We start from the raw sequence: 13,932 nt of genomic DNA on the forward strand, positions 1-13,932 counted from the left end.
TTTGTCACATATATTTTTCCTGTGGTTTCATCTATATCAAATAGATCAGCTTTCCCTGCTTTTGATTTTGAAAAATGATATGTTATTTGAGCATTGAAACCGCCGTCTATATCACTTGCATTGACAGTGATAACATGAGTCCCTTTTGGGGCATTTTCGGTCACCGTGGCCTTGTATATTGTTTGATTAAACACTGGTGCATTATCATTWRCATCTARAATKTTAATATCTATTAATACTGTACCAGATTTCTGGGGGTTTCCGCCATCCACAGCAAGCAATTTCAGRGAAAGGTGYGGCTTTTCCTCTCTATCTAAAGATTTCTGAAGCACCATTTCGGCATATTTACTTCCATCCGGATTAACGTGCTGTTTCAAGACGAAATTATCGTTTGGAGTTAAAATGTAGTTCTGCAAGCCGTTCTGACCAACATCTTTGTCATCCGCGCTCTCTAAACCAAAACGGGAGCCGAGTGCTGCGGATTCGCTAATTTCAAATTCCAAGTGATTGGTCTGAAAGGTGGGAGCGTTGTCGTTCACGTCCAGCACTTCTATAGTTACAGGGTGTAGCTCCAATGGATTTTCCAATAAAATCTCAAACGTAAAACTGCACGGTGTGGCGTCTCCACAGAGCTGCTCTCGGTCGATTCTCTCATTCACGATTAAAGTCCCTTTGTCTGCTTTCAGCTCGGTGTACTGGATGTTTTCTCCGGTCACGATGCGGGCCCGACCCGAACGGAGCCTGGTCAGATCCAAACCGAGGTCCTGCGCTATGTTGCCAACAAGAGAACCAATTTTTAGCTCCTCTGGGATCGAGTACCGGACCTGCGCATTTGTCGGATGAAGAAAGGACAGCAGCACAAGGCACACAAGCCTCAATCGCCATCGTACACCGTTTTCTTGTTGCAGGTCTTTGAACTCCATGTAAAAACTAGTCTTCGAGCAAACAAAGCGACAATAATAATAAAAAAAATAATTTAGTTCAGTGACGGGCACATTTTCTTTGAARTTATTTCCGTAGTCAAATAATAAAGTCGTGTTGTGGATTGACGTTTATAGTCTGCTGATGTAAAATGCAATGACGAAGGAATAAAACAGCTCTGCCTTAATATGCTCCAAAAGTCTCCCGCATTCACCAGACAACAGCGTCACTTAGAGGAGAAAATGAAGAACTCCTAACTTGACCTCGTATTGTCTCGTTGCTTAGTGTTGGGTAAAAATCTCTAGCATAACTTTTAAAAGAACTCTTTTCCTGCTGTCTCAAAAACTCTAAGTTAAGCATTTATGTATCTAAATAAATGTATGAGAAACATGCAAGAGAAAGACAATATTCATTATTTACTGGTGATAGCCTGAGCTGGGTAAAGCAACCTGAATTCAATAAACAAACATAAATCTACAAAATGAGTGTAATTACCCATATTTAAATTTGGAATATTTCATAGCAATTTCAAGTATAAGATTTGAATTGTCATGTTATCTATGGTCTAATAAATTAACAAATCTTAAAAATAATAATAATAAATTGAAAAATATGGAATGACGTTTGAACTATGATGATTTTGGTACACTGGAATATTAAATAGCCATAGCTGAATATAATTAGCAAGCAAAAAAGCAAGGTACATTAACTGATATTGCATCCAAACTACGGTAATAGCTTCAGCTGAAGTATCTCCATCGAAAATACACCTCATTCTAGTGGAATAAAAGCTTTAACTCAAAAACCAGCAATTTAGAACCAAGGACCAATGACACTGCAGTCTACCTGTCTGTCACTGACACTTTCTCTTTATAAAAATCACATTAATATGATGTAATGAAAAATCACATTGAATTAAAAAAGCACTACACCACATTTATAGTTGAAATTCTTACCAGGTTTTAAATTAAATTAAATAATGACCATGGAAATTCATATAATTTATTACATTAGAAATTAAAACGTACATATACCTTAGTCTTAGTATTTGCTTGTATGTTTTTAAGTGTTGTCAATGCAAGCATGATCAGAAAATAACAGAGACATACTTTAAAAACGAATTTGAAAAATGTTATTTATTTGTTTTTTATTATTATTCTTAATGGAAAAATAACAGGTTTGTCACCAGAAAACAAGTAGGCAGTCTGTAGTAATACAGTGATATATTAAATTTAGATAAAATAATAAAAAAACTTTTTAGATAAAGTCTATCTTAATTAATCTGAAGAGAACAACAAGAAAGGCAAGCTAACTTTTAAGCGCTACAGCAGTTCAGCACCACGGAGAGCAAATCAGCTGCAGGCAATGGTCAGTCGCGTAGATCTCAATATATGCTAGKGAGCTGCTGAGTTAAGAAAAACAGTAACTTCACAGAAATAATGAGCGCAWCAGTTATTGACATGTTTTGTCTTCAAATTGCACTCAAACAAACCCTGAATATGATTAACACTAATGTTCAATAAATTTGAATGTTATTGGAAAAAAATAATTAATTTGTTGCTACTCCATTAACAAGTAAAACGCATTTAAAAGATGAACTACACAGACTAATGTTTTCATGCAGCCATCTACTACCTGCTTAAAGTACATTAGCAAAAACCACAGAGTCTCTGCACCATTCTGTAGACACTCATTGAGTTAAAGCTGAAAACCGGTTATTTTGCTGATGTCATTTTTTTATAAGAATTAGATGTTGCAATTTGTTGAATAAACTGGTGTGACGTTGGTAAGTATCCTTTCAAAAAAATTGTTACAAATGTTTAAAACAAAGCAACAAATATATGAATGAAAACTTAGCTAACCTCTACTGGAGAGTCGGGTTCATCCAGGATGTTCCTCTCACTCTGTATCCGCTGCATCGTCCCAACAGATGTGGGATCCATTAGCATCACGTTTTGACTACCAGCTCCTCCGAACTTAATATCACTCTTTCTGGAGTCAGTTGTCCTGCACACCTCGTAATTGTACACGTGTGGCAGAGTTCCTGTTCCCAWAGTGTCKGAGTAACGAGGTGGATAATATGGAATCACAGGGAGGCTGGAGTGATACAGGATGCGAGACTGTCTCCABCTGTAGATCTTCACTGATATAATAACCACTAAACACGTGATGAAGAGGAAGGAAACCACAGCCAGAGCCAACACTAAGTAAAAAGTCAGGTTGTCATTGTATTCCTTATCGTGTGGAAAGTCAGTGAACTCCGACAACACTTCAGGGAAGCTGTCCGCCACCGCCACGTTAACAATGACTGTAGCTGAACGAGAGGGCTGCCCGTTGTCCTCCACTATGACAGTCAGTCTTTGTTTCACAGCATCTTTATCAGTCACCTGACGGATAGTTCTTATTTCTCCATTCTGTAAGCCCACTTCAAACAGCGCTCTGTCTGTGGCTTTCTGGAGTTTATAGGAGAGCCAGGCATTCTGTCCAGAGTCCACATCCACAGCCACCACTTTGGTCACCAGGTAGCCCACATCTGCTGAACGAGGAACCATTTCAGCCACCATGGAGCCTCCAGTCTGGACTGGGTACAAAACCTGAGGTGGATTATCGTTCTGATCCTGGATCAGGATTTTTACGGTCACGTTACTGCTGAGTGGAGGAGAGCCTCCATCCTGTGCTTGTACACGTATTTTATATTCTTTGATCTGTTCATAATCAAATGAACGCAAYGACTGGATGTCTCCACTTTCTGTATTAACTGAGAAATACGTAGACGCTGGATTTCCATTAATTTCGCTGTCAATAAGATAATACGAAATACGTGCGTTCTGACTGAGGTCTGGGTCCTTTGCGTGGACCTGCAGCAATGAAACACCAGGATGGTTATTTTCCATAACCTGACTGTTATAATTATCCTTGATAAATGCTGGAGCATTGTCATTAACATCAGTGACTTCTAGACCTAAAACCTTCGTGCTTGATAARGCAGGTACGCCTTCATCAGTGGCAGTGAGAGTAATGTTGTATTTAGAGTGTCTCTCCCGGTCCAGGATTTGTTCTGTCGCCAGCGTATAATAGTTTCTTAGAGACAATTTAATTTTAAATGGTAGATTTTCTTCTATAGTTAAATGCACMTGACCGTTTCTCCCTGAATCCTTATCTTGTACACTAATCAAAGCCACTACTGTACCAAAAGGAGAATCTTCAGAAATCTTACCTGAGTATGACGTCATTGTAATGACGGGGCTGTTGTCGTTTACATCTGCTACCTCAATTATTAACTTGCTGGCACCTGCTAACCCCCACGGATCTTTAGCTTGAAGATTTATTTCATAACTCGGATACATTTCGAAATCTAGCTCACCAGTTAGTTTAACCTCTCCACTGGTGGGATTAATCTCAAAAGGACACGAGGAATCATCTTTTTGGTGGGTGAAGGAATATGTGATGTTGCCATTGTAACCTTGATCCGCATCTTCCGCACTGACTTTCGCTATAATCACACCCGGTGAAACGTTTTCCAAAACAGATGCCTTATATGATGACTGCGTGAAAATTGGCGAGTTGTCRTTTGCATCTAAGACGGACACATGAATCTTTACGGTTCCTGATTTTTGCGGTTCTCCACCATCAACCGCTGTTAATATCAGCGTATGCTCGCTTTGTTTTTCACGGTCCAGATTACTTTGAAGCATAATTTCAGGATATTTACTACCGTCGGCTCTGGTATGTTGCTTAAGAACAAAATGTTCATTTCCTTTTAACGAATATGTCTGCAGTGAGTTTATTCCCACGTCGGGATCAACTGCGCTATCGAGCAGAAAAACCGTGCCGGCGGACGTCGATTCACTAACTTCTAAATTAATTTYATTTTTCGGGAAAACGGGAGCGTGATCATTCACGTCTTGTATCTCGATTGTAATTGCAAACAACTCGAGTGGATCTTCCAGAACAATTTCTAGAGTAAAGCTGCAGGGCGACYTTTTTGCGCAAAGGATTTCTCTGTCAATCCGTTCATTGACTACGATGTGTCCTTTGTTCTGGTTCAGAGAGACATATTGATGCTCATCATCTATTACAAGTCGAGCCCGACCGGACACCAACCTTCTAATGTCCAATCCTAGGTCCTTCGCAACGTCTCCAACAAACAGTCCTTTCCTCATTTCCTCTGGTATAGAATAGCGAATTTGCCCGCTGACCGCAGCATGGAGGCAGAAAAGCAAAATGGAGATTTTCCAAACGAGCATACGGCCTCTGTGTTTCAGATTACCCATTTCGTCTCAAGAAATATAATGATGAAAAAAAAAAACCTTCTTATTTTTTTATTTTTATTTTTTTTCATAAAGTCTTCAGAATCAAGCAAAGCCACAACTCGGTCCAAATGGAGTGAGTAGAAATCCAATCCTTGTCTAGTTTTCTGTCTGAGACGGGTGGAGACAGATTCATTAAACACACCAGCAGTGTGCTTAGGCAACAGCACCATCTAAAGTCATAGAACAGAACGACGTAATCTCTGTGTGTGCAAAACCCTTCCTCTATTTCAGCTGTTCGGTTCATCCAGACTTCATACATCCCCTCTTTTCTAACCGTCTGTGTTGCACAACATCAATAAAACTGTTTAAAATGAAAGAAAATGGGGAAAATCAATGACATAAAATACCTGAAAATGATATTTACAGATATTCCTGGAYTCATTTTGAATTCTCTCTGTTTGTAACAACCTCTTTAACAAACTTGTCACAATAAAAATTAGAGCAATTTTAAATACACATAAAAATTGCCAGACTGAGCAGTACAATAAAAGACAGCAAGCACTAAACCTTCCCCTTAAATTGTAATAAYAAATCACACAAAAAWGGAGAGTAACTGAAACAAACATTTAATGAGAAACAAAAAGACTGAAATGACTGATGGTACAAAAATAGTTAACAGGGAAAMGTCTAACATGTAAATAAAAGTAGGAACACATATAAATAAGGAGATTTATGCTCTTCCCCCACCCCCATGTACTCTCCTTGATGAGTGCAGTGACCTACATTTGAACAGTAGAATCRAACTCTACACTCCATGACACTCTTTCACATGCATAAGTCATTGTGCAATAATTTAAACAAATCTTCCCAGTCTCTGGAGGTGTATTTTTATTTAAGTTTTAAAAGGGCACAAATTTGTCTTGAACCTCTGAATAGCTTTCTTGAAAATATCATGTTAAAAACACAATCACATATGTCTCATTGTGGTGCATAACTCAGGTATGGACTAGTTAGTGGAAACTTGGATAATAAATATTAACGTGTTGGTGCAAAGTCTGGGGAAAAAACAAATACTGCACACTGAAAACACAGCATTGCATTCGCCTGTGTTATAAAACTAAGCTACCATTTCAGGAGCTTTTTTTGTGCAGCTTTTAATGTTACCCATTTTGCTCGTGGAAAATATAATGACATTTTAAGAGTGCAGGTATTGGTGTTATGTGATAAAAGTTAATACGAATAAGACGGACAACAAGTAAGGAAGACTTGCTTAATTTGTCTCTGATTTGTGAGCATTGTTCATGGTGATGTTGAGAATGCAATATAGATGTCCTTGTTCGTGTCTGTATGCCAATATGTGTGTATGCGTGTGTGTGTGTGCATGTGGGTGTGTGTGTGCGTGTGTGTGCGTGAGTTTGTGTGAGTGAGAGAGAAAGACATACTTAAGAAAAGGGAAAATGTTCTTACCTAGAGGTAATGGGACAGATATTTCATCCATGATGATCAGCAAGAAAAGAAAAGAGAAAACAGAATGATTAGTTGCTATAAATCCTATAGAAAATCTTAAACATGATTCCTGAAAAAAATATTGGATTAAAAAAATTGTTAAAAGACATTTCTTTTTCTCTTTTTTCCCAAAGGGAAACAGTGAAAGTACATTAGTTCTGGACTAAGATGATAGTGGAAAAGATCTTCAAGAGTCAATATAGAAATACTAAATGAGTCAATGTTTTTATTGCACTAAATAGTTTTCATCTAAGAAGTGCAGATATTTTTATGATTATTTATTATTTATTGAACTGGACAATGATTTAAAATTATTATCAAGACTTTTCTGGCTAAACGTGGCAGGAAAATAGAGCAAAACAAAACATGCACCTATATTAAACTTAGGCCAGTTTTCCTAATGCCAGTGAGATGAGAACAAGCATGATCTCTTTTTGTTCATAAAGGAGGACATGCTTGTTCAGATGTACAACAAAATGCAGCTTTACTTTATGAAATGGCAGATAAAAGTTGTAGTATGTGAGCCCTCATGCTCCCTCATACTGTCTAAGTAACATGACCACACAAACATGTTTGCATTTATGAATATAGTATTAACATATAAGAATCCATCTGGTGTCAATAATGGGCTAATTTCTATACCCATTCACGAGTCAGTCTCAAATTTGTTAAAACACTTATGAAAACAAATAAAAAGATGAGCAACTACAAAAAAAAAAAACAATAAAGCAACCAAACATGCAACATTATTAGTGAGATAGATTTCTGAAAAACAAAATGACCCAAAGCATTTACAAAAAAATTATGGGTGTAAGGACTGCTATTTGTTAATAATAATATTAATATTAATAATAATAATATGTTGTTGTGAGTGGTGCTGTAATATACTATGCATCACCTTTTAGAGCAGCACTCCTGTGACCTAGATAGGAGTAAGTACAAATGAAGCGCCGCTTTTCCTCCTCCTGCCATGGCTAAATTTAGAAACACGAATGTGCCTGCAGCAATAGCAAATTCAGAAATTCATATAAATTTAAAATGAGTGTCTTTTCACAACAAATATGACCTACTTCACCACTGTGAACCAGTCAGCAAAAATGCAGGAATAGGCAAGCAAGTCCTCTTTATGTGACAGAGAAATAAAACAACACAGATTTGTTGTTTTATAAAATGGTTAGCACACGTTTGAGTGGAGTTCACACTAATTTAGATTGCTGTTTGGTTGTTGATATGACCTGAAGGCTTTTTAATGTTTCATATTTAATTAATTAAAATTACTTTCTGATTTAGATATGAATAAAGATCTGAATCTAAAGATGTTACTAGTTTGTACTTTATGTTAATTAAATAAAAATAATGTAGGAAAGAATGAAATAAATGTTATGAATAGTTTTATACCAAATAAAAAAACATGTTTATGTTATTAGAATTGATTTAGAGACATTTTTTTTAAATAAAATTTTCAGTTTAATTAATTGTAAGTCAATATTACATATAACCTGATATAAGGTGAAAACAATGTGTTTATATTTATTAATCTCTGTTACATCGATTAAAAACACAAGTGAAAGTTCGACAATGTTTTGTGAGAAGCACACTGGGAAAAAGGTGAATAAAAGAAGTACAATACTCTATATAAGTTTATTTTTCTTTGCATGTGTACAGACTTTATACATTTTGCTCCATTCATGAAACTAATTTATGAAATTATGCAAAGTATTTTGTGTCACACAAGAAGTCACATTATACTCTTTCAATCAAAATATCGCTTGACATTATTTAACCTATAGTGTCTACCAAGTCACAAATGTAAATACGTGGAAGAGCTCCTACACAGTGAACGTCTGTCTTAAAAGCAGAGCAGAATAGTTACTATTCACTGGACATTAAGTCAATTACATCATACTTAGACATAAATCATGCCCTCTGTATAAAGTAAAATGAAACAAACGAAAAAGGAAAGGTTACAAAATTAATCAACATTACCCCTGAGTATAATTGAAATTTATAGAAGTTGATGCTCTGAAAAGAACTTATATAAATAATCTCAATTATTTTCATTTATACTTTGACAAAGAAAACTTGATGTACAACAATTAAACATTTAACTGTCTGCTGAAAGTGGCAAATAAAAATATATATTTTTTGGAATATATTAAAGGAAAGGTCTACCAAGCTTTAAATTACTTTCAATGTTTAAACCCAGGTTTTTTTTTAAAATTGTGTACAAAACCAGCGAACATKTTCATGCAAATTTATCAAAGAAAAAATACAAAACAAACAAAAAAAGAAAACATTTTACACATATGCTAAGTAGTCACAAGTGAAATTCMGAGGACAATATATTCAAATGCAATCTGGGATGCAGTATAGACAGGCTCAAATTGTTTATTCACTTATTTATTTGTTTGCCTGTTTATTCATTTAAATAAATTTTATGAATGGCATGCTCCAAAAGTGCCTGAAGAATACTATACAGGTAAACTGATTCACATCACAACCCGTAAAAACATTGTGCTGTTACATAATCTTGGATGGGGATGCATAAACTGTAAAAATATTATCTTTTTTTTTTTCATTACAGTGACGGACAACTCCACCACTAACATAAGTTATGAGACTTCAGTTACCATTGCTGAAAGTGGTTATGAGCTACTTGTTGCTGGTGGCAACACATGTTGTGATAAACAAAATACTGACTGCCAACCATACTGAAGTTAAAATAGATATCCAAAAAATGCAGCCCTATATTAATATGCACTATTCTGATAACCAAACAGTAACAGTATCACAGCTTTTTACATCATTGGCAAGCTCTTGTTTTTATTGGCTTTTTTGTCTATTGTTTTCCYTTTTTTGCAAGTTATGACATTGACAGATGTTATTACATCATTGGTTGCTAATATGCACCTTTWATCAAAAATCATTAAGAATGTAAACTACTCATATCATTGAGTGGCAGCACTTCCTCAAAAACACCTGCACATTTTAAATAGATAAACTGTTTTTGGACCAAACAAGCATCAAAAATTTCTCAGATTGCAAATTACACATTGTATTAACTGCAGTAATTTAGGACAACGAGCAAACAAGTAAAGCTTAATTGGAAGTGTTAAAATAAAATAAAATAAAAGCAAAGAGGAGAGCCGCGTGGTTGTATTTTGAAGACTAAATCCGCCTCTGGTAAAACAAATACATTTGTCAGAAGATGCGGATACATTTACCCCAAGCGGCTTAATGATCTACTGATTTTCATTTTATAACATAACAAGGATGCGTTGGCCCTGCTCTGACCTTCAAACTGGGCCTCTCTGCGCTCAGGCGCCTCAGTGTGTTCTTTTGATATGCTGCGCTTCTTTTCTTAAGCGTGTCAGTGTCTGTATTTGATCCGAAACGAAAATCGCCTCTCCACGAGCCCGTGGTCAAAAAAGGGTCGTATCTGTCGTCTCTCAGCAAGGTTCCACATCGGCTAAAATCAGTAAGTGTAGAGGTGCAGTATGTCGTGGGGAAAACGGGGAGACTGCTTGTATTTGAACGATATACATAGCTGCGCCGACAGAGATTAAAATAAAACACGCCACTRATCAACAAGATGAAAAGAAATGAAACGGTCGATAAAGCGATGATTAAATACAGCGTTAAGTTGTCGTTATCATTGTCCTTTGTCTCTTCAACAAACTCATAAAGTTCGCTTAAGACAGGAAGCCCATCGCTGAGCCTTATGCTGACTGTCGCAGTGGCGGAAAGTGATTCGCGCCCGTTATCAGTTACCAAAACCACAATGGTGTGTTTGGTTTCGTCTTCGTCCGTAAAGGTCCGAAGAGTTCTGACTTCACCTGTGTGCAGATCTGCCATAAACAGATTGGACCGCGTTGCTTTGATTATTCTGTARGARAGCCACGCGTTGTGGCCGCTATCCGGGTCGACAGCCACCACCTTAGTAATCARGTAGCCTTTAGGCGCTTCAATTGGAACCACATCTTCAGCGATGAACCCCGAGGTTTGGACKGGGTACAGGATAACAGGTGCGTTGTCATTTTGGTCTTGAATAAAAACGTTTACAGTGCATGTGGTGGAAAACGCAGGGTCACCTCCATCTCGAGCTTCCACCTTCATTTGGAAGTGGGCAGACTGTTCATAATCAAATAAACGTGACGTGAAGAGCTCCCCCGTGTCTGGGTTAATGGTGAGAAAAGACGACACTTCCGAATTTGTGTCTCTCGATATGTGGTAAAGTATTTTAGCATTTGTTCCGTCATCGCTGTCCTGCGCTTCAAGTTTCATCACGAGTGTGCCCATCGGCTGGTTTTCTAAAATGTTGACATTGTACTGGGAGTGCGTAAATGTCGGAGGATTGTCGTTGACATCATKTACCAATATAGTTATAACTTTTACGCTTGAGAGAGAGGGARAACCAGAATCTGTGGCGGTGACTGTGATGTTGTACTCTGACTGGAGTTCTSTGTCCAGTACTCCGTCGGTCACTAGCATGTAATAGTTTTTGACTTCAGAAAATATTTTAAATGGAACATTGTCTGGAATTGAACAAGTGACGCGCCCACTGCTGCCAGTGTCTAGGTCATAAATATTAATCAGGGCAACCATAGTTCCTACTCTTGCGTCCTCGGCTACGTTAGCAGACGCTGACTTTATTTCTATCACTGGCTCATTATCATTCAAGTCAATTACATCAATTACAAGTTTACAGTGCGAGGCCTGACCGCCGCCATCTTTGGCTTGGACTCCCAGCTCGTGCGAGCTCGCTTCCTCATAGTCAATAACACCTGCCACACGAACTTCTCCGGTCAAAGGGCTGACTTCAATAAGCCCTCCTATCTTGTCGGACAGGTGACTGAGGGAGTAAGTTATTTCTCCATAGACGCCCTCATCTAAGTCCGTGGCATTCAAAGTTGTTATCAGAGTCCCTATGACGGAGTTCTCTGGCACAGACGCTTTGTAAACGGTTTGGCTAAACACCGGGACATTGTCATTGGCGTCCAAAACATGAATATGGATGAAGGCAGTTCCTGATCTGACTGGTTTCCCCCCGTCAATTCCATTGATCTCCAGTACATGTTCGGCTTTGGCTTCCCGATCCAACTGCCTTTTAAGGACTAATTCCGGATAAGTGTTACCATTTATCTGGGTGCTCATTTCTAGAGCAAAGTGATCGTTGTGGCTCAGCTTGTATTCACGGATCGAGTTCGTGCCTAAATCGGGGTCATGCGCGCTCTCCAAAGGAAAGCGCCTCCCCAGAACTGTGGATTCGACTAAGTCTAGCTTTAMGTTCCCTGTGGCAAACACGGGACTGTTGTCATTTACGTCTGCGACGTCCAAGACTAAGCTGAACGCTTGAAGCGGATTTTCCAGTAAAAGCTGAAACTGTAGAATGCAGATGCTGGCTTGTGCACACAACTCCTCTCGATCTATTCGTTGGCTGACCAAAAGATTKCCGGAGGCGGTGTCCAGTTCACAGAGCTGGCTGGTTCCTTCAGCAACAACGCGAGCTCGACGTGCTTGAAGCTCCGACGCCTGCAGCCCGAGATCCAACGCAACGTTTCCGATGACCGAACCCCTCTTCATTTCCTCTGGAAGAACATAACGGACTTCTCCATATGAAACACCGAAAACGAGAGCGCAGACGAAAAAAGAAATCCGCCATTTGAAGCTGATGTCAAGATCCATCATACACCATGCCTTAGCAAACGGATGCGCAGTCGACATTTTATTAAAATCCTCTAAAATRTCAGAGCTGCAAACGCTGCTGTAATCCAGCAGCTCTGGATTTCTCTTGCCRACTTAATCATGCTCTATTAGGGATGCTGTTGGCTTGTGTTCCGCCCTCTCTGTTCCCGTTTCCACGACTTCTTTCTCTCTATCTCTCTCTCACTCTGACTCATTCAGTCCCACTGGCACACAGCCGCGCTCTCCTCTTCTCCATCATGCACACAGGCACAAATGCGCATCCATGCACAACACCCCTCAACCCATTGCTCTAGTTCCACTGACACAGATTGGAGGAGACACAAACAGCCATTACTCAGGCATTATAGAAGAGCGCCATCAAGAGAAGGAAACGATTGTTGCATGTGTTTCTTATTTTTTCTTTCTATTTTTCAATATGACAAGGTTCCAGGTTTTCCAAGTAATATTAAATAAGCAGTTGATGAAGAAATAAATGAAACCAGCATGTACCAGAATGGACAAAACAAAACAAAAAAAAAATAATAAAATACTTTAGAACCCTGGAAGGATAATGTAGTATGTGACCATATCACACCTTGGTATAACATATTTCACAAGACTGATGTTTGTAACATCACTAGTGTTGGGTCAAATTAAATGTCTCAAATACTGATGAAGAGAACTCACCACAAGTTCATATTACTACAATTTYACTGAACTTCATACATCCCTCTTCTTCAAAGTGCTACTATGATCCATTTTATTTCTGYGTGTTAAGCATAATACAACCTTATCCATAAAATCCATAAACTAACTCATCCAGTGAATCAGTTATTTTGCATGAACCATGTAAGAATTTCTTAAAAATCTGCATTGCCTTTCAATTGTATAGGCAAAAAAACTTAATGAATATTAAGTGATTCTCCACAGAGTGAAACACACAACACAACTGTGAAACAGTAAAGAGAAATTGCTGGTGCTGTTCACCACCTCCTGGACACATTGTAAAATAAAAGATGATCAAAATAAAAAGGTTTATTTTTCCAAAACGTTGACAAGACAATCATTGTATTTTTAAATTAATTTAAATTTAGACAGTGCAATGCCTTGTAAGTTATCAACTTTTTCGACTTATCTTTGGAAATATATTATTATTATTATTATTATTATTATTATTATTATACAATGAAGAAAATTTTGCTTCTTGAATTAAAAGTGTTATCTGGAACAAAAAAAAACAAGATTTGTTTGTCATGCTTTGCTGAAAACGGTATTTGCTGAAAAGCAAATATTAAAAATGACTGTAAAAATGTCATTTTCTTCAACATTTCTTGCATGTTGTAAGTTGGTAAGCAAATTGACATAGAAATAAGACATTTTCTCAAGAATTAAAATCATATGCAGTCTAGTTCTCTTACTTTATCAAAAAGCTATGGACCGTGGTCCTAATTTTTTATCAAAAGGATTAGGGTAACTACATATTTCTTAAATCAAAATGATAAATTCACAAACACTTAATGCATTTTAGATCAGATATAACAGCTCAGTATTTGCTGGGCATATTTCC

General features: G+C 37.6%; 4 protein-coding genes across 12 annotated transcripts in view; all 4 read right to left on the reverse strand.

The window, feature by feature from the left end:
• The window catches only part of LOC103471727 (protocadherin gamma-A11-like), an 8,342-nt gene extending 6,923 nt beyond the window's left edge, over nucleotides 1–1,419 (reverse strand). Inside the window, exon 1 of the mRNA XM_008420909.2 lies at nucleotides 111–1,419. Coding sequence (XP_008419131.2) covers nucleotides 111–923 — 813 coding nt within the window. The 5' untranslated portion in view covers nucleotides 924–1,419. The remainder of the gene's footprint in view (nucleotides 1–110) is intronic.
• LOC103471737 (protocadherin gamma-C5-like) overlaps nucleotides 1–13,932 on the reverse strand; it is a 276,959-nt gene that overhangs the window by 171,192 nt on the left and 91,835 nt on the right. The gene's annotated exons all lie outside the window — the stretch shown is intronic.
• LOC108166630 (protocadherin gamma-A9-like) lies at nucleotides 2,775–6,597 on the reverse strand. The gene has a single exon (XM_017307060.1). The coding sequence runs from the start codon at nucleotides 5,193–5,195 to the stop codon at nucleotides 2,775–2,777; it is 2,421 nt and encodes an 806-aa protein (XP_017162549.1). The 5' UTR covers nucleotides 5,196–6,597.
• On the reverse strand, nucleotides 8,303–13,204 carry LOC103471333 (protocadherin gamma-A6-like). Its single transcript, XM_008420259.2, has one exon. It carries the CDS (start codon nucleotides 12,402–12,404, stop codon nucleotides 9,933–9,935), a length of 2,472 nt encoding a protein of 823 aa, XP_008418481.1. The 5' UTR covers nucleotides 12,405–13,204; the 3' UTR covers nucleotides 8,303–9,932.

Source organism: Poecilia reticulata, linkage group LG10 (genome assembly GCF_000633615.1).
Source record: "Poecilia reticulata strain Guanapo linkage group LG10, Guppy_female_1.0+MT, whole genome shotgun sequence".
In the NCBI taxonomy this organism is placed as follows: Eukaryota; Metazoa; Chordata; class Actinopteri; order Cyprinodontiformes; family Poeciliidae; genus Poecilia; species Poecilia reticulata.